Source organism: Bubalus bubalis, chromosome 2 (assembly GCF_019923935.1).
Source record: "Bubalus bubalis isolate 160015118507 breed Murrah chromosome 2, NDDB_SH_1, whole genome shotgun sequence".
Lineage (NCBI taxonomy): Eukaryota > Metazoa > Chordata > Mammalia > Artiodactyla > Bovidae > Bubalus > Bubalus bubalis.
Window position 1 is genome coordinate 26,962,187 of NC_059158.1, and position 23,440 is coordinate 26,985,626.

General features: G+C 43.2%; 1 protein-coding gene and 1 long non-coding RNA gene across 6 annotated transcripts in view; one reads left to right on the forward strand and one right to left on the reverse strand.

Annotated features, from left to right (window-relative positions):
- The window catches only part of LOC112580183, a 50,589-nt gene extending 36,699 nt beyond the window's left edge, over nt 1–13,890 (reverse strand). Inside the window, exon 1 of the long non-coding RNA XR_003104432.3 lies at nt 12,571–13,890. This is a non-coding gene — a long non-coding RNA (uncharacterized LOC112580183). The remainder of the gene's footprint in view (nt 1–12,570) is intronic.
- On the forward strand, nt 1,765–22,650 carry LOC102399664 (glutathione S-transferase A1). Of its 5 annotated transcripts, XM_006080898.4 has the most exons (7): nt 1,854–1,882; nt 8,782–8,895; nt 15,329–15,380; nt 16,203–16,335; nt 19,076–19,217; nt 21,625–21,756; nt 22,374–22,650. In XM_006080898.4, the coding sequence occupies exons 4-7, from the start codon at nt 16,232–16,234 to the stop codon at nt 22,494–22,496; spliced, it is 501 nt and encodes a 166-aa protein (XP_006080960.3). In that variant the 5' UTR covers nt 1,854–1,882; nt 8,782–8,895; nt 15,329–15,380; nt 16,203–16,231; the 3' UTR covers nt 22,497–22,650. The 5 variants fall into 5 exon arrangements, with proteins under 5 accessions (XP_045018766.1, XP_045018767.1, XP_045018768.1 ...); XM_045162831.1 differs by lacking the exon at nt 15,329–15,380 and having other exon boundaries at nt 1,765–1,882; XM_045162834.1 differs by lacking the exon at nt 16,203–16,335.
- Nucleotides 22,651–23,440: the final 790 nt, after the last annotated feature.

Here is a 23,440-nt window from a genome sequence, read left to right on the forward strand (position 1 = left end):
ACAGCAACAACAAGCCAATTTTTATAACTTCAAGACAAAGAAAATTCCTGTAGGAAGGGTGGCATTAGGTGATTGGTTAGGTGCTATAGGGTGGGTATTTTTACCTAAAATGCAGTGAGGGAGCTGGCCAGTTTAGTAGATCAGGGAGGCTCATGGTAATGGTGGCTATGGGGCTCCATCAGTTCTGGAGATGACCTTGGTGCAGGGTCATCTGTAGCCTTGGTACAAGGCTTTACCCCTGTGACCTTGGTATAGAGCTCCACAAGTTGCTTGCCTTGGGGCTGGTTCTGGGGATGGGAGGTGACACGAACCTGTTTCATCCCATGAGTGACACAGATCTGTGCTCCAGTTCACCTCTGCTCCCTTCCTGGCCAACTGTTCCCACCTGATGGCACTTAGCTCCTCACCTTAGTGCTACCCAGGGAGAGCTGGGTGCCCCTCTGGGCTTCTCCCAGAGCCCAGTAAGTCTCCAATAATCCTGAAAGCCACTGGCCTCCCCTGCTATCTGTGAGCTCCTGGTATGGGCATGGCCCTGCTGCACTCCCTGGGCTGTGCCATGAGCAGTCATGTGGTCATGTGAGATTTAACATCAGAGGAGACTGGGTAAAGGGTATTTGGAAACTCTGTACCACTTTTGCAATTTTTCTATAATGTAAGTAATTTCCTCAAAGCTTAAAAGACACATATTAAATCATGTATTGATTAAATAAAAATGAAACCTGCAGTTTGCATCAAACTATTGCTAACAATTGTTGAAGCAAGGTGATGGGTATGTCAGGGCTCCTTATAACTCTTTTCTACATTTATATATGTTAGAATTTTTTCCATTAGGAAAAGATAAATTATGAGAATTCCCTGGTGCTCCAGTGGTTAGGATTCCATGCTCTCACTGCTAAGGGCCCAGGTTTAATCCCTGTTCAGAGAACTAAAATTCCATAAGCTGCGAGGCAAGGCCATAAAAAGAAAAAGACATATTTTATGTATATTGATGAAGTCCCTTTCATGTGCCAGGCACTGTAGTCAACTGTGAGCCCTTGGCAGTCTTGCCCTCAAGGAGTTCACAGCATAAGGTTGAAACCTTCACAACATAAGGTTGAAATTGTGGTATGATAACAATTACTTTAAATGGGGTATAACCTATAAAAATATAGAACCACCATGCTATACACCTGAAACTAATATGACATTGTAAATCAACTATAGTGGGATGTTTAAAAAAACTTCAAAAATAAACAAACAAAATTAATGTTAGAGGACACATGGGAATTGAGTGTTCCAAGCAGAAGAAACAGTGTGTGCAAAGGCCCTGGGGCTAGAGAGAAAAGCCAAGGTGCAGTCATGAAGAGAATGGTCTGAAAATGACCCAGGTGATGTAGTGAGCCCTCTCACCCAGAGCGAGGGCAAACTGGGAAGGTTATTTGGGAGTGTATACAATCAGGGTTGCAATACCATTCCTCATGTAGTTCTTTTTACCACTTTAGATTGCTATCTCCCTATTCTCTTGACCATATCCTCATTTCTGCCATCACCCTCTTATGACACACTCTCCCTCTCCCTCCAAGATTCTTCCATCTGCCATAAACTTGGCATCCCATTTCATGAAAGCATGGTCCCCACCAGTCTGCTGGGCAGCCAAATAAATCTGGAATCTCTGTGTGTGCATTTATGGATCACCTTGAAATGGAACATTGTTAATTTATCATTTTCTTCGTGGCATGTACAGAATGTTCTACCAGCCTGGTCAACTGTGTGGGGCTATTTCCTATTGGACCCACCCCGACCCCCAAAGCGGGGGCTGGTTGTTAAATTATTAAAGCATCTAGCATACACCCAAGGACTGGCATCAAGGAACTGAGCAGAGAGGCAGCAGGACTTTTATTAGGTTGGTACTGACCTTATCATCTTCATATAGTTTCTCATGTCTGTTTCAGGAGGCAAATATTTTTCAATGTGTTATTTTATGTGGGTACCTGGCATTATTGCCTTTTCTTGGTGTGCTCAGGAGATGATTCAAGTGTTGTTTATTAGTTCCTCAAGGATGTGTCTTTAGAGGAAAATAATAATCAAGAATTTAGAAAGTGAGGGCAGAGAATTTGATGATTTGGGGAAAATAAGAGTGTTACTAAGAGCAATTTGAAAATGCAACCACGTCAGTGCTGGGAGGGATCTGTGAGCTTATGTTAGAGTTGCCTTCTCTAGACTAGATGGTGTATCAGTGTGATTCATATGGAAATCACACAATTATGCTGGACTGGAATTTGGCAGAGTCGCACATTTGGGGAATCCCACTTGAGAGATGAGGAAAAAATATATGTGAGTGGTTGCATGTCACTTGAACTGGCAGCTCCTGTTGGGAAGTCAGTCATCAATGGCGGTGGGTCAGAATCAAATTTGCACCTCCAAAGCTGATTTCACCACTGTGAGCTTGTTGTTTATATGAGTCACTTTGTGACTGAGCACAGAGTAGCTTGCTGATTTCCCTTCTTCTCCTCCACCTCCACCTCCTTCTTCATGTTCAGTATTTTAGGGACCAAAGCCTGGGTACAGTTTCTTACGAAGAAAAGATTCAAAATTGCAAGTGAATCTAAACGCATAGGGCTATTTGGATAGTAAGGCAAGTGCATGTGGATTTATTTCTTAGGCAATTCGAGAAAATAATGCCCTTTTCTTGAACTGCCCTGTTTCCAGCCCAACAGATAATTTGCAAATTCTATTTGCCAAGTTAAATATTCTCCTGGGCTACCCTGCCAAAGCACTTGCCCAATTTTTTTTGCACAGTCATTATGTTTTCAGTTTGTGGGAGAGTTCTAGTGTTTTGATAGTTGTGTTTAAACAGCACAATGTTGGGTTTTATAAGCAGGATTGATTACTTTATGATCATGATCCCAGTTTATTATTTAATTGTTCTAAACTACTGAATTGTGAAATTGCAAGTCCTCTAAGGGAAATGCTAAAGAACACATGTGTGGCTCTTGGGCTGTCTAATCATGCCACGTTACACAGAAGGCATGTTGAATTTTGAGCAATGTCTTGTGTTAAAAACTATGATGATGTCACTACTTCCTGAGAGCTCACAGGTTAGTGGGGGCACAGAAACTGTAATCTCTGCAGGCTGTGAAAATTCAATAACAAAATAGATACAATAGGAAGAGACTAGTCTGTCTGTCAGGAGGACTAAGATCTAATCCAGACTTCATCACTAACTAGATAGCTGGCCAACACATGCTCTTTCGGGGGTACAGTGTTGGAGGAGTGGCTAGCTGATTTCTAGCTCTATAACTCGAGAAGTCTTGAGGGAAGAGCTAGATACATCAGTGGAGCACAGAGCTGGTTTCTAAAAGGTGCATGAAGCAACTAGGTGAAAGTGAAATCGCTCAGTCATATCCGACTCTTTGTGACCCCATGGACTGTAGCCTGCCAGGCTCTTCTGCCCATGGACTTTTCCAGGCAAGAGTACTGGAGTGGGTTGCCATTTCCTTCTCCAGGGGATTTTTCTGACCCAGGGATCAAACCCGGGTCTCCCACATTGTAGGCAGACGCTTTACCATCTAGCCACCAGGGAAGCCCCCCAGTAGGTAGGATGCAGCATAATGGGAGTCAGCAGAAATGTCAACTTAAAAAGAATAAACAAAGGTCTCATGCACAGAAGCCTCAGAATCTCAAAGACCCTGCAAAATCAGTGAGGTTGGAGCTTCCAGGGCAAAAGAGAATTCACAGGAAAAAAATTAAAATAAGCCCATGGGAGAAGATTTGGAAATAGAAACAAAAAACAAGCACTTGTAATGTCTATGAACAGGTTTTAGACAAAAATGAGGAGCACCCCTAATGTAGGGTGGGGAGGGATGGAAAGGTCACAGCCTGGATGATGCTGCTGTGAAGGTGAAGCCGACCCGGGCAGGGCACAGCAGCCTGCGCTTTCTCAGCCTTCAGCTGCTCCCCTTGCTCTGACTTACTTGACTTCTAGAATCATTATCCTTGGCTCAGAACCAATTAAAATGAAGCCACCGTTGGGCTCTTTGTGCATGGTAGGTTGTTGACATACCTGTTCTTTTGACTAAATTTAAACCCTTTAAAAGCAGATTCCCCATCAGGCTCCTATCTTGTTTCCCACCAGCCATTCTCTCTTGATACCTGAAACTGCAGAAGGGGTCTTAGGGGAGGAAGCTCGAAGGAAATTTGTTAAAAAGAAGAAATACATCACGTGTCAGCCGAAAACAAGGTGTCCATGAAGAAAATAGATACACAAATAAATAAAGGTCTTCTGGAATGTTTAAACTATTTTGACAGAAAACTCAAGTTTTGTAACCAAGCAAGTGAGCTTCTTGTCCCAAAAGAAAGACCAAATACTGGGGCAATGATCTTTTGCAAAAAAAAAAGGCTTTATAGCCCGACAGCTAAGCAAGGAGACAGGAAGCAATGCTAAGATCTGTCTTCCTGACCCCTTTGGAGTGGCATATTTATCTTAGGAGTAAGAAGCAAGTGGGCAGGGGGAGAGCTCAGAAATGGTTAGGGTACAGTAAGTGTAAGTTTCAATGTAAGTTTTAAGAGTTCTCTGTGCAGGCATGGCATATTTTCAGCATGTGACTTCTAAAGTGGACTGTCCATCCTGGTCCATCAGTGTGAGAGGGCAGTGCTCAGTCAGAGACGCTGTCATCAAGTTGTCTCCCTATCTGTAGTTACTCTGCGAAGTAAGTTGGTATTCTTGGCATATCATTTTGTTTCTACCTTATGGCCTTATAAGTTACAGGGTACCAGTTTCACATGCCTTTTTTGAAACATAACTATTGTGCAGGGACTTCTGTGCTAAAGATTCAACGACCACAAAATCTTACAAGAATTTAAAAAAAAAAATGGTTTTTTTTTTGGCCACAGGTCTGTTGACTAAAAATGGGACTGAAATTGTCCCTCCCTAAGTCTAAGCAATTGAATCCTTGCTTTTTAGTGACTCCCGTGCTTCTGTACTGTCTTCACGGATAAAACTTGCCCAAGGCCGCTGCTGAACTCACCCAGCCACGGTGGGGACAGGAGCACTACGCTACTGGCAGCTCCTGGGGACGATGCTAAGGAACTATCCTCCGACGACAGGACAACAAAGAAGGATCCAGCCCCAAATGTCGCCAGTGCAGACACCTTAGGCTAGAGCAACATCTACCAGACTTCTTTGGCTGGTCCCAGTCACAAGTGTCTCTTACATTTTACAACAACCCAGACCACACCATCACATACTGACACATTACTGAGTCCCGGTTCATACAGCTCGCCACACAGCCATCCATTAAATAGAGAAATGAGGTATTGAGGCAAGGCCTGGGGTTTTATTGGGAGAGCCAGCAGACTGAAAAGATGGTGGACTAGAATCCCAAAGAACCATCTAACCTGTGTTAGAATTCAAGCTTATACTAAAAGGGGAGGGTGGTGTGGCTGGTGGTTGCAAATTTCTTGTTGCCAGCCAGACTCATTACAATACAGGATGTGAATTTTTTGTTCTTCCAACCATCCACATAGGTCTGATCATGTTTCTATAAACCTCCAACAAGGCAAATGTTATTCTTTGTTTTGCAACTGTTTTATCCTTATATGGAGGAAAAGACTTTTATCTTTATATGAAGGAAAAGACTTTGAAAATTGGCTAGCCTATGTATTTCAGGCTATAGGTAGCATTCTTTTACAAAAGGTGCAGAGCCAGCATGACTAAGCAAAGGCTACAGAGCACAAAGGTTAGAGCTAAAGGAATAGATCCAGTGCGGAAGCAGGTTTGGCTTCGCTGTTACAGACAATCACACAACAAATATATCTGTTGCCAAAACTCAGCCTCTGCTCACTGGTGCCAATGCAGAGACAGAGTTTTGGAGGAAGTAGGAAAGAGTAGCTTTTATTGCTAATGCCCTCAAGACTGTGACCCACCCTGGATAGGGTAGTAAGGAGAATTATAGTGTTCAGGGAGCAGGATGTGATCAGCTCATGGATAATTCTCAGATTGATTGGCATCAAGGTGAAGTTTCAAGCATCATCAACCTTCTGGTTTCAACCAGTCTAGGGTCTATGTTCCTGTGGTCAGCAATTTTCATCTGGAGGGGATCTGCTTCTTGTAAAACCAATTTAGGAATATGTGTCAGGTCTTTATCAAAATCTTTCAGGGAGCCATGAGTTGGGTGATTCTGTTATGTAGCAGATGTATAGTCTACATTGTGACCAGTTCCCCAGCCCAACAGCTATTCTTTGTTCTCACATCTTCACATTTCCCAGGGGTTAACTCTTGAGTCAGCATTTTATTTCAAGGACAAGGACAAGGGGAGCTGTACATGGTTATGTAATTCAAATGAAAGTTTTAGCAAACAGTGCTTAGTGTAACTGTATATGACACACCCTCATATTTACTATTATATTGCAGTTGAAAAACACTAGTCAGAACCTGCTGTGTCAATTTCACAATCCACAGTGGGCCACAATCCATCATTAGCACACACTGGTATAACAAAATCCCAAGACATTGACATCAAATAAAAGTGCCTTCATACAACCACTATAGAGAACAGAATGGAGTTTCCTTAAAAAACTAAAATTAAAACTACCATGTGACTCAGCAATACCATTGGTAGGTGTATGCCCTAATAAAACCATAATCTCAAAAGGCTCATGCATCCCCATGTTCATTGCGGCACTATTTACAATAGACAGGACTTGGAAGCAACCTAAACTCTTGATGAAAGTGAAAGAGAAGAGTGAAAAAGTTGGCTTAAAGCTCAACATTCAGAAAACTAAGATCATGGTCCCATCACTTCATGGCAAATAGATGGGGAAACAGTGGAAATAGTGGCTGACTGTGAGCGACTGAGCAACTTCACTTTGACTTTTCACTTTCATGCATTGGAGAAGGAAATGGCAACCCACTCCAGTGTTCTTGCCTGGAGAGTCCCAGGGACGTGGGAGCCTGGTGGGCTGCCGTCTCTGGGGTCGCACAGATTTGGACACGACTAAAGCAACTTGGCAGTAGTGGTATTTTTCTGGGCTCCAAAATCACTGTAGATGGTGATTGCAGCCATGAAATTAAAAGATGCTCACTCCTTGGAAGGAAAGTTATTACCAACCTAGACAGCATATGAAAAAGCAGAGACATTACTTTGCCAACAAAGGTCCGTCTAGTCAAGGTTATGGTTTTTCCAGTGGTCATGTATGGATGTGAGAGTTGGACTATAAAGAAAGCTGAGTGCCGAAGAATTGATGCTTTTGAACTGTGGTGTTGGAGAAGACTCTGGAGAGTCCCTTGGACTGCAAGGAGATCCAACCAGTCCATCCTAAAGGAGATCAGTTCTGGGTGTTCATTGGAAGGCCTGATGTTGAAGCTGAAATTCCAATACTTTGGCCACCTGATGGGAAGAGCTGACTCTCTTGAAAAGATCCTGATGCTGGGAAAGATTGAGGGCAGGAGGAGAAGGGGACAACAGAGGATGAGATGGTTGGATGGCATCACCAACTCTATGAACACAGGTTTGGGTGGACTCCAGGAGTTGGTGATGGACAGGGAAGCCTGGTGTGCTGCAGTTTACGGGGTCGCAAAAAGTCGGACACGACTGAGCTACTGAACTGAACTGAACTGAAACATTCATTGATGGATGAATGGATAAAGAAGATGTGGTACATATATATACAATGGGAAATTACTCAGCCAAAAAAGGAATGGAATTGGGTCATTTGTATTCTTTCATACAGAGTGAAGTAAGTTAGAAGGAGAAAAACAAATATATGTTCATGAATATATATGGACTCTAGAAAAATGGTACCAATGAACCTATTTGCAGGGCAGGAATAGAGACACAGATGTAAGACAGACTTGTGGACACAGGAGGGGAAGGGGATGGTGGGCCAAGTTTAGCGAGAAATACTGGCACACGTACACTACCATGTGTAAAACAGGCAGCTAGGGGGATGCTGTCGTAGCACAGGGAAGTCCGCCTGGTGTCTGTGACGACCTAGAGGGGTGGGATGGGGGTGGGGTGGGAGGGAAGCTCAAGAGAGAGAGGATAGACGTGTATGTGTATAGCTGACAAAAGATGTACAGCAGAAATTAACACAACATTGTAAAGCAAATATGTCCCAACTTTTAAAAACAGTTTAAAAAGCAAGGTACAATCGAATGGGCTCACCACTTACTTTAGACGAGTCAGAATTTACCTCAAGTAATTTTTGTGAAGAAGAAATGAGGATCAAAGTGAGAAAATGGCCACAATGTGGTAGACACTAAACCTATGTTAGTTCCTTTCCGTGTGCTATAAAGGTAGGGCGCTAGCATCTCTTTCTCTAGATCGTAAAATAAAATTCATCCAGCGGTGAAAAATATATAGAATTCCAATAAGAAAAAAAGGAATGAGTTTTGTCTTCTGTGGAGAGAATTTAGAAGGTTTAGAGACAGTCAGGGCAGGATTCAGACACGGTTAATGCTTTTGAACAAGACCACCGGCCAGTCAAGGACCGACTTGGCTCCCTGCTCCTGTCTGTCAGTGAAGTTTCCTGGTTTCAAGTCCCCTCACCAGCCCCAGGTGACAGCTGAGCAAGATTAAGCCCCCGCTCTCTTTAAGTCCTCTGAGAGAGGACAGATGCAATCTGAGACTTGGTTTGGTGCAACTTCACAATGACACCCGTTGATAGGTGGGAATTTAGACCAAGGAAGAACCACACAGGACTGTTCCAATGCTGCCATGAAAAAGGCAGACGCTACCCCTTCTGTTCAAATGGACTGGACGTTGTAAAGCGCAGTTTGCCTCTGTGGTCTGATTCATCCAGGTTCACGGGAAATGAGGAACTGCTATCATGGCAGGAAAGCCCAAGCTTCACTATTTCGATGCCCGAGGCAAGATGGAGGCCATCCGGTGGCTCCTGGCTGCAGCTGGAGCGGAGGTAGGTCTTCTTAACTTGGATCGCTGTTGACTATCAGAACACTTTCTCACATGAGCCAGACCTCCTCATTAAAGGAGCTGAGTATGATTTTGCATTGCATAAAAACAGCTGCACATTAAGAAAGAAATGGACAGATCTGACCAAATGAAATGTAAATAATCCTGCCTGCAGAAGAGCATAGAAACATTTTTTTTTTATTTGAAAGAAAACAAAAGACTCATCAACTAGTCCAATTGTGTGAAACTTACTTGGATTTCATTTTAACAAACTGTAAATATTATTTATGACACATTCAAGTAGAAACTTGATTGCTGATTGAATATGTTATTAAAGAATTGTTGTTAATATTTTAGGTGTAATTTTTAGGTTTATTATTATGTTTATGTTCAAAATAGTTCTTTTGGTTTAGAAATATGCATGAAGTATACAAGGTGACATGATATGATACCTAGAATCTGCTCCATTTTTACATAAAGGGGAATGTGGATGGGCATATAGATGACACAGGATTGGCTTGAGTTGATAATTATTGATGCTGTTGAAGGGTATGAGAAACACTGTACATTTTTTTAATTTTTATACATGCTAGAAATTCCCACAATAAAAGAAAAACTGTATGTAATATTAGAAAAATAAATGAAATTAAGGTTAAGATGAGCCAACTGTAACAAACCAATTGATAAGATTTAATATATTCACTCAGCAATAATTTTGGGTGGGAGCACTTTAAGGCTTCCCTGGTAGCTCAGCTGGTAAAGAATCTGCCTGCAATGCAGGAAACCCCAGGTTGATTCCTGGTTCGGGAAGATCTGCTGGAGAAGGGATAGGCTACCCACTCCAGTATTCTTGGGCTTCCCTGGTGGCTCAGCTGGTAAAGAATCTGTCTGCAGTGTGGGAGACCTGGGTTCGATCCCTGGGTTGGGAGGATCCCCTGGAGAAGGGAACAGCTACCTACTCTAGTATTCTGGCCTGGAGAATTCCGTGGATTAATGCATAGTCCATGGGGTCACAAAGAGTCAGGCATGACTGAGCCACTTGCACTTTCACTTTTGTGCCAGGCTCTGTACAAAGTTCTGGGGATACAGAAATGAATGAGACAGACACAGTCCTTGCCCTCAGGCAGCTTGCACTCTAGTGAGGATGCAAACAAGTAAGCAGGTGATTAACAGAGGGATGGGAGCATCCACGAGCACCCCCAGGCATTTTATAGTGTTAAAACACCTCATTCCCAGGAGCAAATGTAGGACTCTGTTAATGGTGCTAGTGGTAAACAAACCGCCTGCCAAGGCAGGGGGAAAAGTGGGCGACAGATGATGAGATGGTTGGATGGCATCGTCAACTCAACGGACATGAGTTTGAGCAAACTCCGGGATACAGTGAAGGTCAGAGAAGCCTGGTTTGCTACAGCCTATGGGGTCTCAAAGAGTTGAACAAGTGTTTTTCTCAGGGATAACTCTAGAGGCCATGCATGGATGTTAAGTCGTTTCAGCCATGTACGACTCTTTGAAACCCTATGGACTATGCCCACCAGGCTCCTCTGTCCAAGGGATTCTCCAGGCAAGAATACTGGAATGGGTTGCCAGGCCCTCCTCTAGGGGATATTCCTGACCCAGGGATCGAACCAGCATCTCTTCTGTCTCTTGCATTGACAGGCGGTTCTTTACCACTAGCGCCACCTGGTATTCATTGGAAAAGACCCTGATGCTACAGTCCACAGTGTCACAGAGTCAGACATAAGGATTTCATATTTAGTGAAACGATTTTTCTTCTAAAATTACCCTCATTTTTACCAAATACTGCCAAGACAAATTTGTTTTTAAAATAAATTTGGTGACTTCCCTGGTGGTCCAGTACTGCAACTAAAGATCCCACACGCTGCAAATAAAACCTGGCACAGCCAAACAAATGAACAAAAATAAATATTAAAAATAAAGATAGCCAGGGCTTCCCTGGTGGAATAAGAATCTGCCTGCTAATGCAGAGGACACGGGTTCGATCCCTGGTCCGGGAAGATCTCATATGCCACGGAGCAACTAAGCCTGTGCACCACAACTACTGAGCCTCTGTGCCTCAACTACTGAAGCCCGTGAACCCTAGAGCCTGTGCTCCACAACATGAGAAGACCCTGCAATGAAAAGCCTGCATAACCCCACAAAAAGTAGCCCCTACTTGCTGCAATTAAAGAAAGCCCATGTGCCACAATGAAGATCCAGCACAACCAAAAGTTAAATAAATAAATTTAAAAATTAAAGATCACCATTGAAAATAATAATAATAGATTTTTTAAAATAAAATGTTTGGTCCCTTGACTATGTAAGTTATTTAATGCTGACTCTGGGTGTAACTCCTCAGAAAGAGTCTCAGACTAAATTCCCAAAAGGCTCTCAAGGCCAAGAAAGCCACGCCAAAGGCCTGCTATCAGAGTTGCCCAGCTGGATTTCTCTCTTCTAGAGGTTTTCAAAATAGTTTGAGATTCCCGTATATATCAGGAGACAGTCTTTTTTTCATTTACCTGACATACATAAATCCAGACAGACAGAGATCCCATAGTTTTCTGCTTGAGATTTAAAATGTCTCTTTGCCTCCGTTTTTTGTTTTGTTTTGTTTTTTCCCCTTGGCTTGAAGTTCTACTTAACCCAAGGCCAAAGTTTCAGGCAAAGTGGGCTGTGTTTGTATCTCAAGGACATGGTAAGAGTTGATATAGCTTTTTCCTAGGCATATTTTTATTCTCTCAGGGTCAGAATTAAAAAAAAAAAAAGTACTTCAGCAAGTTAGCTTTTTCTAATTGCACATGCTAAAAGAGCTAGTTTTGCAATTAAAAAAAAAAACTCTTGTTTTAATTAATTTTGTGGTCATATTATCGAGAAAAATCATCTTTCCTTTTTTTTTTTTTTTTTTGTACTCATAGTTTCATAGCTAAAATATAGACCAAATAGTGTCAAATTGGTCTTAATAATAGGGGTAGACTGGCTGAAAGATGTTGTTCCAGAAAGGTTTATTCTTCTGAGGATGTAGGCGTCTTAGTTTGATCAGAAAGACCTGGAGAAGTAAGGGAACGTGTAGAAGTGGGAGAAGGTTGGTTCCCCCCTGAGAGTTGGGAGAAGTTAGAAGGAGATCGTTTAGAATGTTAGAGAGTTTTTTCTCATTATAGTAGCCACATAGAGCAGAATTACGATAAAAGGCCTTTAAAACTTGAACATAAGGAAACAGTCCGTTATCTCATCCTGTGGCAATAAAAATCGAATTGTAAGAGATTCATTTTCAGGCCATTTTCCTCATCCCCCAGTTTGCATAAAGGCCAGGCACTGTTTCAGTAAAAGCTTGCTAGTTCTTAAGGATGTACTTCAGAGGTGTTCTGGCTTAGAAAGGGCTCCTCCTATATTGAATAACTTGCAACCCAGAACAGAGACCGCTTCTAGCTATGTAATGCACCATCCTCTATACATTTAGGAGACACCTGAAGGGGATTCAGAGCGTCCCCTGAATTTACTTTGACCTTATTCCTTGACAGGGTTTGGGGCATCCTCTAGCCCCCACTTATTTTTAACCAGCAGTCTCCAATTGTCCTTAGTACCTTGAGTAAGATGTCCTCCTTTCGTACCTGGAGAGGACATGTGGACCAGCATATAGTGGTTACAGGTTTTCCCTTAAGCTTTATAGATGGCAGATACTGACCTGGATGTAGGCTGATTGGAACTGGCCTGCTCAATAAGTAGTCTGTCCCAGCCTATGGGCTGCCGAGGCCTGGAGTGAAGGGGAACTCCTGGAGGAACTGGAGTTGGCTAAAGTGGAAAGTGCCACAGGCGTCAAGTATGGGCTTGGCAGCAGCAAGACTTCAGTTAGTCTTTCCCCAAGAGGATTTTAAAGAATTAGGTAAAAAAAAATCTTGCTGTGCAAGTAAGGCAGGAAAGAAAATCCCAGCCCCGTGGAAGAGAGAGTAAAATTCAGGAGTCTCCAGCCAATAGTTTTAGCGAGATCTGCAATTCACCTTGAACTCCCGGGTTTCTCACCAAATGATCTTGGAGAGACTGCAGTTCTGAAGAGAGATCTTTGTTCCCTGCCCAGGAACTGAACCAGGAATACTAATCACTAGACCTCCAGGGGCTAGAGGCTAAAAGCAAAGTAGCCCCGGCTCTTTTCCCCGTTTGAAAGCAAGAATGTTTCAAGGAGGCGAAAACCGTAAAAACAGGTGCAAAGTTTATGGGAGCACAGCATATGGGAAAGCACACGGAGAAGCAGATTATTTGAGACAGAAGCAAGGCAGAAAAACACACCTACAAAGAAAATGTATAGGGGTCCTCTCTAATCAGGAGAAGCGTAGTAAAGGAGTGAATTAAATCACTTATATAAGACAGTCCTTCCAGATCTTTGTTTACCTTTGGCCAATTAGCTTGTTTCTTTTTTCATATCTGTCTGGTCCTAGGACCCTCCCCGGGATGCATGCACCTTTTGGCTAAGATGAATCCCACTGCAGATGCCTGTGGGTACATGTCCATACTCATTATGGGGAGGCACCCCCTCCATTTTTTACCCCAAGAAGACTTCCTGTGGATGTGCAGACAGGGAAGTCTTCCTTGACCTCAGGAGTGGCCACTTTATCTCTTTATTCCAGCAGAGCTCAGCTTCAAGGACAAGGGCTCTGTCCTTGGTGTTTAAGTGAAAACAAGGCATCAGCTTTATTCCACTTAACAAACACCAGCAGCTCAGCCCAGAGGCCCATCAATCGCCTACCTCAGAATCATGGAGAAACTCTGGAGATTTGATCCCTTAGGGGAGAGCTAGCAGTAAAGGAGGGTCTCAGGTGAGGTGGGGTCCTGCAAAGGAACCTCTAGTGTGCTCCCTTAGCCTCCTAACATATTTACTTGAGCCTCAGATTCAGTTCAGTTCAGTTGCTCAGTAGTGTCCGACTCTTTGCGACCCCATGGACTGCAGCATGCCAGGCTTCCTTGTCCATCACCAACTCCCGGAGCTTACTCAAATTCATGTCCATTGAGTTGGTGATGCCATCCAACCATCTCATCTTCTGTCAGCCCCTTCTCCTCCTGCCTTCAATCTTTCGCAGCATGAGGGTCTTTTCCAATGAGTCAGTTCTTTGCATCAGGTGGCCAAATATTGGCCTCAGATTACAAACGAGCCTCAGGTTACACTTTCTTGATTGCCAGACATTAGCATGGTCCATTCTCAAGTGTGTGAAGAAACAAGTACACAGAAAAACAAACTGAACCATTCTAGCTTGTTTATTTTCTATAAATCAACAATCAATAGTTTTTGCTACGGTCCAGCCTTGGGGCTCAAGGATGTGTTCAGAGTCCCTGGGAAGGATGAGTTCAGCACAGGAGGGTGAAGAGCTGAGGGCATCCAGGTCTCCTCTTGTCCAACCCAGCCCGAAGGAGGAGGGTGTGGGGCAAGGCTGACCAGAGGCCACTGGTCAGGACTTCTGGGTTCTCAGGGCCCAGAGGCTGATCCTCACAACCCTATTCATCTCCCTCAGCCTCATAAGCAACAGCCCACCAACAAGTCCCATCCTTCCTCTGACACCTTCCCACAGTGACCACCCACCACCCCTCATGTTGTCTTGAACTGGGCACTTTGCGAATTGTTGCCCGCACACCTCACTATTTGTGTGGTCTAACCCTAAGGAATCATGTAGATCCACAATAAACTGTTTCACTGAGTCAGTTGAAAGTAAAAGTGAAAGTGTTAGTCACTCAGTTGTGTCTGACTCTTTGCAACCCCATGGACTGTAGCCCACCAGGCTCCTCTGTCCATGGAATTCTCCAGGCAAGAATACTGGAGTGGGTTACTGTTTCCTTCTCCAGGGAGTCTTTCTGATGCAAGGATCGAACCCAGGCCTCCTGTATTGCAGGCGAATTCTTTACTGTCTGAGCTGCCAAGGAAGCCCCAGTTAGAAACCTCCCAATTCTCAAACTTTTCATCATCAAGACACTTTTTTAAAATAAAAAATTGAATGGAGGGAGGAAATATACAGCAGAAGTCCCTGGTGGCAGCATCTTGGGAGTCAGTGACCTCATGGAAACCCCATGCTGGGGGACACCCCAAAATCCTGTCCTGATTTCACAGGGAGAGAAAGCCTTTCCAGAGACTATTTAAAACTCCATAACTAGAAGAATTTCCCAGTCCCTTCCCTCCAGTGACATTTCCCTCCCCCCAAATCATTACCTAATCACTGACAGAGGTGGGGACAGGGTAGAGGTGAATTAACCTACAAAATAAGCAGTCACTTGCTGCAACCCACGCTTTTATCTTGGTGGCTCTAATCTAAATCTCCAAATGGCCTTGATCACTGTCCTCTGTGCACCCTGCCGAACTTGGAAACCCTACAGTCTCCATAGTGGGCAGCAGACAGAGGCCATGCAAGTTCAGCAATGCTATGGAATGAAATAAAAACTCAGTGACTGTTTCTGTTTTCCAGTTTGAAGAGAAACTTATAGAAAGTTAAGAAGATTTGGATAAGTTAAGATATGGTAAGAAACTGAATTCTTCTAATGAGAGGATCTAGTAGCCGCCATAAGTTGAGGTTTGAATACCAACAAGGCCTTGTGTGTGCAAGGTAGGGATGGGGTCAGAGGAGAGGAAGAAATGTGGGTAAAGGTAAGGATGGGGCTCCTTGAGAAGGTCTTGCAGCTCACTTGGGACTAGGAAGGGCTGGAACTCTAGTATTTACTCAAGGAACCAGCCCCAGTGCCCTGTGAATGCCCTTGCTGGTCTCTCTCTCTGCTTTTCTGCACCATGAGTGACCATATCAGTTCAGGATGCCACACAGCCCTCCCACCCAAGGTCAGGAAAACACATGCATCAGAGAGAAGAGGGGAAAACGAGGCCCAGAAATTGCCATGAACCCTTTTTTCTGGCAAGTTTGACAAGTGTAGCAATATTGCAGACTCAGTGAGCAGGAAAAGGGACCTGCACATAGAAATCTCTCAAAATCTGCCTTATATGATGTGAGACTTATTTAGAACCTCTCATTCAAATTGGCAACCGGGTGGCGGCCCTATTGCAGCCTCTTCCAACTTCTTTCTAAAATATCCCTAAAGACAAATAGACTGAGAATTAGAAGGAATCCCCCATGTAATTCAAAAAAGATAAATGAAATAATGAGTTAAAAAAATAAAAGTTTGAGAAGGAAAAGGACTATGGGAAGCCAAAAACAAAATGCCATGCTGCTTAATTATACCAGGTCATTTTAGTATTTCATTTTATATCTTCAGTTATGTCAACATTTTTTTTTTCATCCTAAAAGGGTGTAATTCATCCAATAGTTCTCTCTTCTTTTCTCCTTTCAAAAGATGGGAGTTTAGTGTTCCAGCAAGTGCCAATGGTTGAAATTGATGAGATGAAGCTGGTACAGAACAGAGCCATTCTCAACTACATTGCCACCAAATATGATCTCTATGGGAAAGACATGAAGGAGAGAGCCCTGTACGGTATTTTTTCCGTTCTTTCATGAGTGATAAGTAGGAACAATCCTAGGTGTTTCCCTGAGCGATTAGGATGTGTTCATGGGGATCATGACCAACACCAGCTATAGACCATAATGGTGTAACTGAAGTCTAGTACAGCAGGGACCTATGAAGATGAGAGAAGGGTAAACTTGGAGTGGAATCAAGAGCTTATGTAAGAAGTTGTGGTCCGTGGGTATAGCACAGTGACTGAAGATTCCAAACACGAGTAAACTATAAAGCCGGGAAGAAGGTGGAACCTTGACTCCAGGAGCTCAGACTAGACACCCACCAACAGCTAGAGACAAGGGACAAAATGTCTGAGTGTCTAGAGGATAAAGTCTGAGAAGAAGACTATCTAAAGGAATTGATTCTTAAGTTCCAGAAAGTTTAGAATGATAACCAGAAGCTTAATTTATCAGTCCTCTTTATGGACCGGTCACTTGACAGGGGATAACAAAGTACATAACTTTGGGGATAACAGTGGATAACAAAGGAGATAACTCAAGACACCAGAGTCATCTGGAACATTTTAATATAAGTCTGAAGCAGCCAGATTTATTCAATACCAGCAAAACTGGGGGAAATCCTCTCTGTTGCAATGGGACAACCTGACTGATACTAAAATCATGTAAGGAGCTGTTGGCAGTTACTCAAAAAGTTAAAGAGTTACCATATGACTCAGCAATTCCACTTCTGGGTATACACTCAAGAGAGTAAAAGACACATTCACATTTCACAATTCAAGTTCAGCATGATGCCTGTCAGTGGGTAGCAACATGTGCTGTGGTCAAGAGCACAGGCTCTGGGGCGGAATGGCCAGCACTCCCATCGCAGGTTCCTCACTGAACAGCTCATGACTTCAGACACTTTCATTAACATCCTGCTCTTTACTATTTTATCTGAAACCCAGTCTTCAGCTCCACAGGATTATTTGTGAGGATGTGTGGCTGGACTGTACTGATTCCGTTTTGTCCCCTCTCCCCCATCTTCAGGTCACCAACCCTACACCCTCATCTTTCTGCATGCTGCACTTTAGCCTCCTGACAAAGAATGTGCCCCAGCTGGATAAGTTCCCCATCAATTTTTACCCTTGCCTTCATCTGATGAGAAAACTGGAAGAATGCATTTTGTTGACACAAAAGGTTAATGGCCATGAGACCCCCAGGGGAGGAAAAACCACCAGTTCCTTCCGTGTAGACTTGCTTCTCACTTGGTAGTCAGATTCTAATTTTAGTTTTGACCCCTTTAAATTCCCCTAGATCCCTTTTGGCAGCACAAAGTGCAGCTGTAATTGTCTGTGGACCATTGTTTGCACTGTCTTTCCTGCCTGTTTGTAAGTTACCCACAATAAACTTCATAGTGAAAAAAAGAGAAACAAAACACATCCACACTCGAACTCGTACACAAAAGTGCACAGCGTTCATAATATTCAAAAAGTGGAAACAAACAAAATATCCAAGAACTGATGAATGGATGAACAAAGAATGATACATCCCTATAATGGAATATTTTTAGTCATGAACAGGAGTAAAGTGGAGTAGGCCACGGTAACCCACTCCAGTATTCTTGCCTGGAGAATCCCAGGGACAGAGGAGGCTGGTGGGCTCCAGTCCATAGGGTTGCAAAGAGTCGGAGACGGCTGAAGTGACTTAGCACGTACGCAGGAGTAAAGTACTGATGTATGTGACAGCATGGATGAATTTTGAAAAATACTAGATGAAAGACACCAGACACAAAAGGCTACATATTGTGTGATTCCAAATATATGAAATGTCCTGACATTCAAATCCATAGAAACAGAAATAATAGTTGAGTGGTTGCCTGGGGCTATAAAGCTGAGGAAATGGGGAGTGACTGTCAAGGGTACTGGATTTCCTTTTGGATACAACGATTTAAAAAGTTCTGGAATTAGAACATGGTGATGATTTCAGAATGTACTAAAAACTACAGAATAGTACCATTTAAAGGATGAAAGTAATGCTATGTGAATGTATTTCAATAAAGCTTTTATTATCAAAAAAAAAAAAAAAAAACAACTCTTGTAGGAAATTCTTTTGGAACAAAAACAAAAAAGAAATAATTTGGAATTTTCATTGTTGAAACTGTACGAAGAACTGTACTATTTCAGGGGATATTTTGGGTGGCGTATTGAGAAATGCAAATGAGGCCAGAGTCGGGCAATCATATATGGAGGAGGTTGTGGAATCATTTCTATCAGAAATAACTGGAGGAACTACTGATACTGGGCATCTAAATGGACCTAGTGGTGTAACAGGATGAGAAAGGGAGAGCTAGAGGGACATGACTGGGACCACTGTGCCAGGACTCTCTCTAGACGTGACTGAGGTGGTGCTAATGCATCACACTAACTGTGCATAGACTACGTCACAGCAGAGATGACAAACCCAGGTATGGTCTCAGAGGCTACCTGCAGGGATTTACCCATTTCTCTCATGCCTCTACGAATGGGTCCCCGGTGTGCCTTGTCCCTATATTTGATCATGCGTATAACCAAAATATTCGCTATGTCTACCTTGATGGCTTGCTCTAGAATGAAATGTTAAAATTAATAAAAATCGTAACTCCACGACTGGCTTAGAAAAATGTACCCAGTGGAGAATTACTTTATCATCTTTTGATGCCCCATTCTTATCTATTCTTAAACTAGAAAATCTAAGGCAGGAGACATTTGGCAATTTGGTCATTTTGTCTTTCAGGATTGATATGTACACAGAGGATGTGGCAGACTTGAGTGAAATGATCATGCTTTTGCCACTGTGCCCACCTGATCAAAAAAATACCAAGTTGACCCTGGTCCGAGAGAGGACAACAAACCGTTATCTCCCTGCATTTGAAAAAGTAAGTGGACTGTTGAGTGGTCTTGACACTGAGACGAGAAGACAAAGGAACGTAGTGCCTGGTGTTGCTGGGGAATCGACCTTCACTTCTGTGAACCTTCCTGAATACTAATGCAGCATCCTGACTCTCAGGGCATTTTCTAAAAATTGACTCTGAGGGAGAATTGCACCCGTTTTACACATATTATTATTTTTCAGCATAATTTCTATTGACTCAGACCCAATTTGAAATTCTCTGTTCAATGGAATTTCATGGTTTTACTTAGAGCTTGGGCTGTGGAAGTTCTGAAAGCCACACAGGAGCCTGGGGTAGATGGATCCTGCAGAACATAGTGCAGGGGCTTTGATCCAAGAAGAGCATGATGTCAGCCATACATCAGAAAATATTCTGGTACCACGTGTAGGGAGACGTGAGAGCAGCTGCCTGTCAGGAGAATGTGGAAGTGTTTCTGGGATGGATGAGATATTTCTCAACAGAGATGGGGGAAGTATTGGGGAGGAAGAGACAGAGGAAAAGATGTTCAGGAGAAAATAATCACAGATTTTGGGGACATGGCTCTCAGACTTTTGAAGAAGGTCATACAAAGCCAAGGAAATAATGTTCCGTCATTATGCCTAGTATATATCTTAGTTAATGCTTCTTCTTGATGGTAAGAGGAGAGCATTTCAAGATCAAAATTACCTTAAATCATGCTAAACAAAAATGATTAACCTAGAAAAAAATGATTTTAAGAGATTCAGGAGGGTTACATACATATATAAAGATTAACACAGAGCATAGGAGCATTCTTTCATTTATTTAGCAAATGTTAATTCATTGCTTGCTTATCTGACCATATTCAAGGAGCAAAGAATTTAATAGTAATCAGAAAGCACACGCTCCCAGCCCTTGAGGTGCTAAGAGTTTATGCAACATTCACAAGATCATAAGCTCTTTGATGATTGCAGTTTGAGTTCATCTGTACTTTGATTTATGGGTTGAGAAGATTCTCTTAGAAAAGGAAATGGCAATCCACTGCAGTATTCTTGCCTGGAAAATACCATATACAGAGGAGCCTGGCAGGCTACAGCTCCATGAGTCCAAGAGTTGGACAAAACTGAGCATGAGCAATGATGGACAGAGGGTACTTTGAAAACAAAGGGCCCGTGATAGCATAAGTAAAAATTATATTTTATAAAATGTGTTTTGATATTATATTCTTTTCCAAATGATTATCCATTTGTCCATGCTTTTATATTTTTTGCTTTGTTTTCAAAATTTTCTCAATCATATCCAACTTTTTGTGCCCTCATGGACTGTGGACCACTAGGCTCCCCTGTCCATGGGATTTCCCAGGCAAGAATACTGGGGTGGGTTGCAATTTCCTTCTCCAGGGGATCTTCCCAACCCAGGGGTCAAATCCCGGTCTCCTTCATTGCAGGCAGATTCTTGACCACTGAGCCACCTGGGAAACTCTCCATGCTTCTGTATGTATATATAATCTGAAAGTGTATTTGCCAAAATGTTATTATGTTAGTTAGTGGTGCTGTATGCATTTTTCTCTTTATACATTATGATTTTCATATTGCTGGAATATTTTAATAAATATATTTCCCTAACATATTATTATGAAACATTTCATACATGCAGAAAAGTTTAAAATGTATAAAATGAATTCATATGAACCTACCATGTGGATGCCAGAATTAAGCTTTTGTTTCCATTATCATATGTGATTATCTCTACATTCCTCTTCTCTCAATCAAACACCTAATTTTAGCTATATAACAGAGTGAGTGAAGTCATCAGTGAAGTTCACCTCCAGACGTTGTAGCATGTAAATTGTAACATGGTGCAAGTTAGGAGTAAGGGAGAAGGGACTTCAAGTTGACCCAGGTTTATTTCAGGCCCCAGAGAGAGACCAGGAACTCAGGAAGCTTCAGGAAAGAAGAGAAGTGTAGACTGAAATAGTTTGCTCAGGGTTGAAGAAGGTTGTTAATAAGTTGGAGTCACTGCCCAAGGGAGAAAGATGAGAGGGACAGAGAGAGAGAAAGAGAGGAGAAAGAGGCGAGAGAGAGATGGATGAAGGGTCATGTTGTGAAGTTCAGCGCTGCACACTTCAGGATGTAGGGTCAACAGCAACACTGTGCAGACGGTGCTAAGCCCTTGGCCCAGTGGAAGAAGTAAGGCAGCACAGCCAGGAGGGAACAGGAAAAGGAAATCATAGTCTGGCTTCCACTGGGGATGAGGAGGGAACAGCAGGGACTCAACTGGCCCATCTCACTGAGTTGGGAGGAGCAGAAGGTCTGGGGTCCCCACCCGCCCAGTGAGGGGCAGAGGGAGAAGTGGGGCTGGGTGGTGGGCAGGGGAGGAGCAGGGCCCAGGCTGTCTGAACCTGCATTCCTGATCTGACCCCTCCATTCGCCAGGTGCTGAAGAGCCACAGACAAGACTATCTTGTGGGCAACAAGCTGAGCAAGGCTGACATCCACCTGGTTGAATTGCTCTATTATGAGGAAGAGCTAGACCCCAGTCTTTTGGCCAACTTCCCTCTGCTGAAGGTGCGCTCTCCCATGGCCCTGGACTGGGAGGGAGGGGGGTTGGGGTGGGGGTGGAGGGGTAGGGGTGGGGGTGTGCCCACACCTCCCACCTCAGAATCTGTTCTCTGAACACTGGGACTGCAATGCTAGGGTCCCCACCGTATCACTTCTTCCCCTCAGTTTCTGTTCCTTCTCTCACACGTTAATTTCTCTCTACCAGTCTCTCTCTGAGGGCAGATTGGCTCTGACTGACCTCACAGATTACCTTTCATGCTTTCTGCCCTCACTTCCAGCCCCATCTCCTAGCTTTTCTTGTCTTGATATCTGGAGCCTTAATCTGTGCTGATATCTGACACTTTTCTCTTCCTCACACTGCACTCGAGGGTGAACCTTCAGGACTGATGTGTAGGAAGATCGGGATGCTGAATGGAGTCTTATACTAAGACATCTCTGGAGAAAACGCCACTGGGCTGTCATCTTCCTGGCTCACTGGGTGTCCATGTCCAGCCTCCTCCTGGTGCTGATGGAGGGGCCTCAGCTGGCCCTTGTCTAGGAGGGTCTCAGAGTCCCTGCTGACTTTTGGCAGTGACGGGGCTGGTCTTTAGCGGCACTCTAAGCTGTGCTCTTGTGCATTGCAGGGCCTGAAAACCAAAGTCAGCAATCTCCCGGCCGTGAAGAAGTTTCTGCAGCCTGGCAGCCAGAGGAAGCCTCCGGGGGCCGAGAAAAGTCTTGAACAAGCCAGAAAGATTTTCAAGTTTTAATAAAGCCAGCGGGGCCACCCAGAACATTGAGGACCAAACTTATGAAACTTCTGGCAGTGAAGTTTTTATCTAAGTGTAGACCCTGGGTGTTGTGAGACTAATAAACTATTCCAAAGTTTTAGTGGCCATTAAATAATAAAGCTCCAATGAGCAGATTTAGTTACTCTTTTTCTTTAGAATTGAATATAAAATCAGATTTTCCATCTCTTTCTAGCACATCTTTTTTTGGAATTAAAAATTAAATACAAAAGGGAAATATAGATTATGTCATCCCCTTGATTTTTTTGGTAGGAATTATCATATAACATTTGTCACATAGCTTATCAAAGAATCAAGTGTAGAAATTCATAATCTGACATTCTTCGGTTTCCACAGGAAACAGCTATTTTTCTGGTGTCAGTGAAAACAATCAATAAGCAATAATAAGAACAGGCAAGAGTTTTACTTGAGCAAACTGAGGACTAGCCAGAAAGATACCTTCCCAGATTACTCTGAGCAGCTTGCTCTGGACATATATGGTTTCCAGCACAGTTTTGTATATCTTTGTCAGAACAAAGGCCATTAAATGAGTCAGGGATACATTTTTTCAAGATTGGGAAAAAAAACACCACACAGATCAGCACGTGTACAGTCAGCATGGCCTTGGCATCTGGCACAGACTCTTATCACGGAAGAAGGATCAGCATTGGAGTCCCAGGAAGGAAGGCATTTAATCTCCCCACTCCGCACCCCCCGACACCCCCCCCCACTTCTGCTTGCAGGATACAGGATCTTAGTTCCCTGACCAGGGATCAAACCTGTGCCCCCTGCAATGCAAGCATGGAGTCCTAACAACTGGACCACCAACTAAGTCCCTTAATCTTTATTTTTAGCATGGACTATCTTTCCTTCTGGTCAAAGTGCTCTTGTCTCTAATAACTAAAGCAGATATAGAATGTATGTTT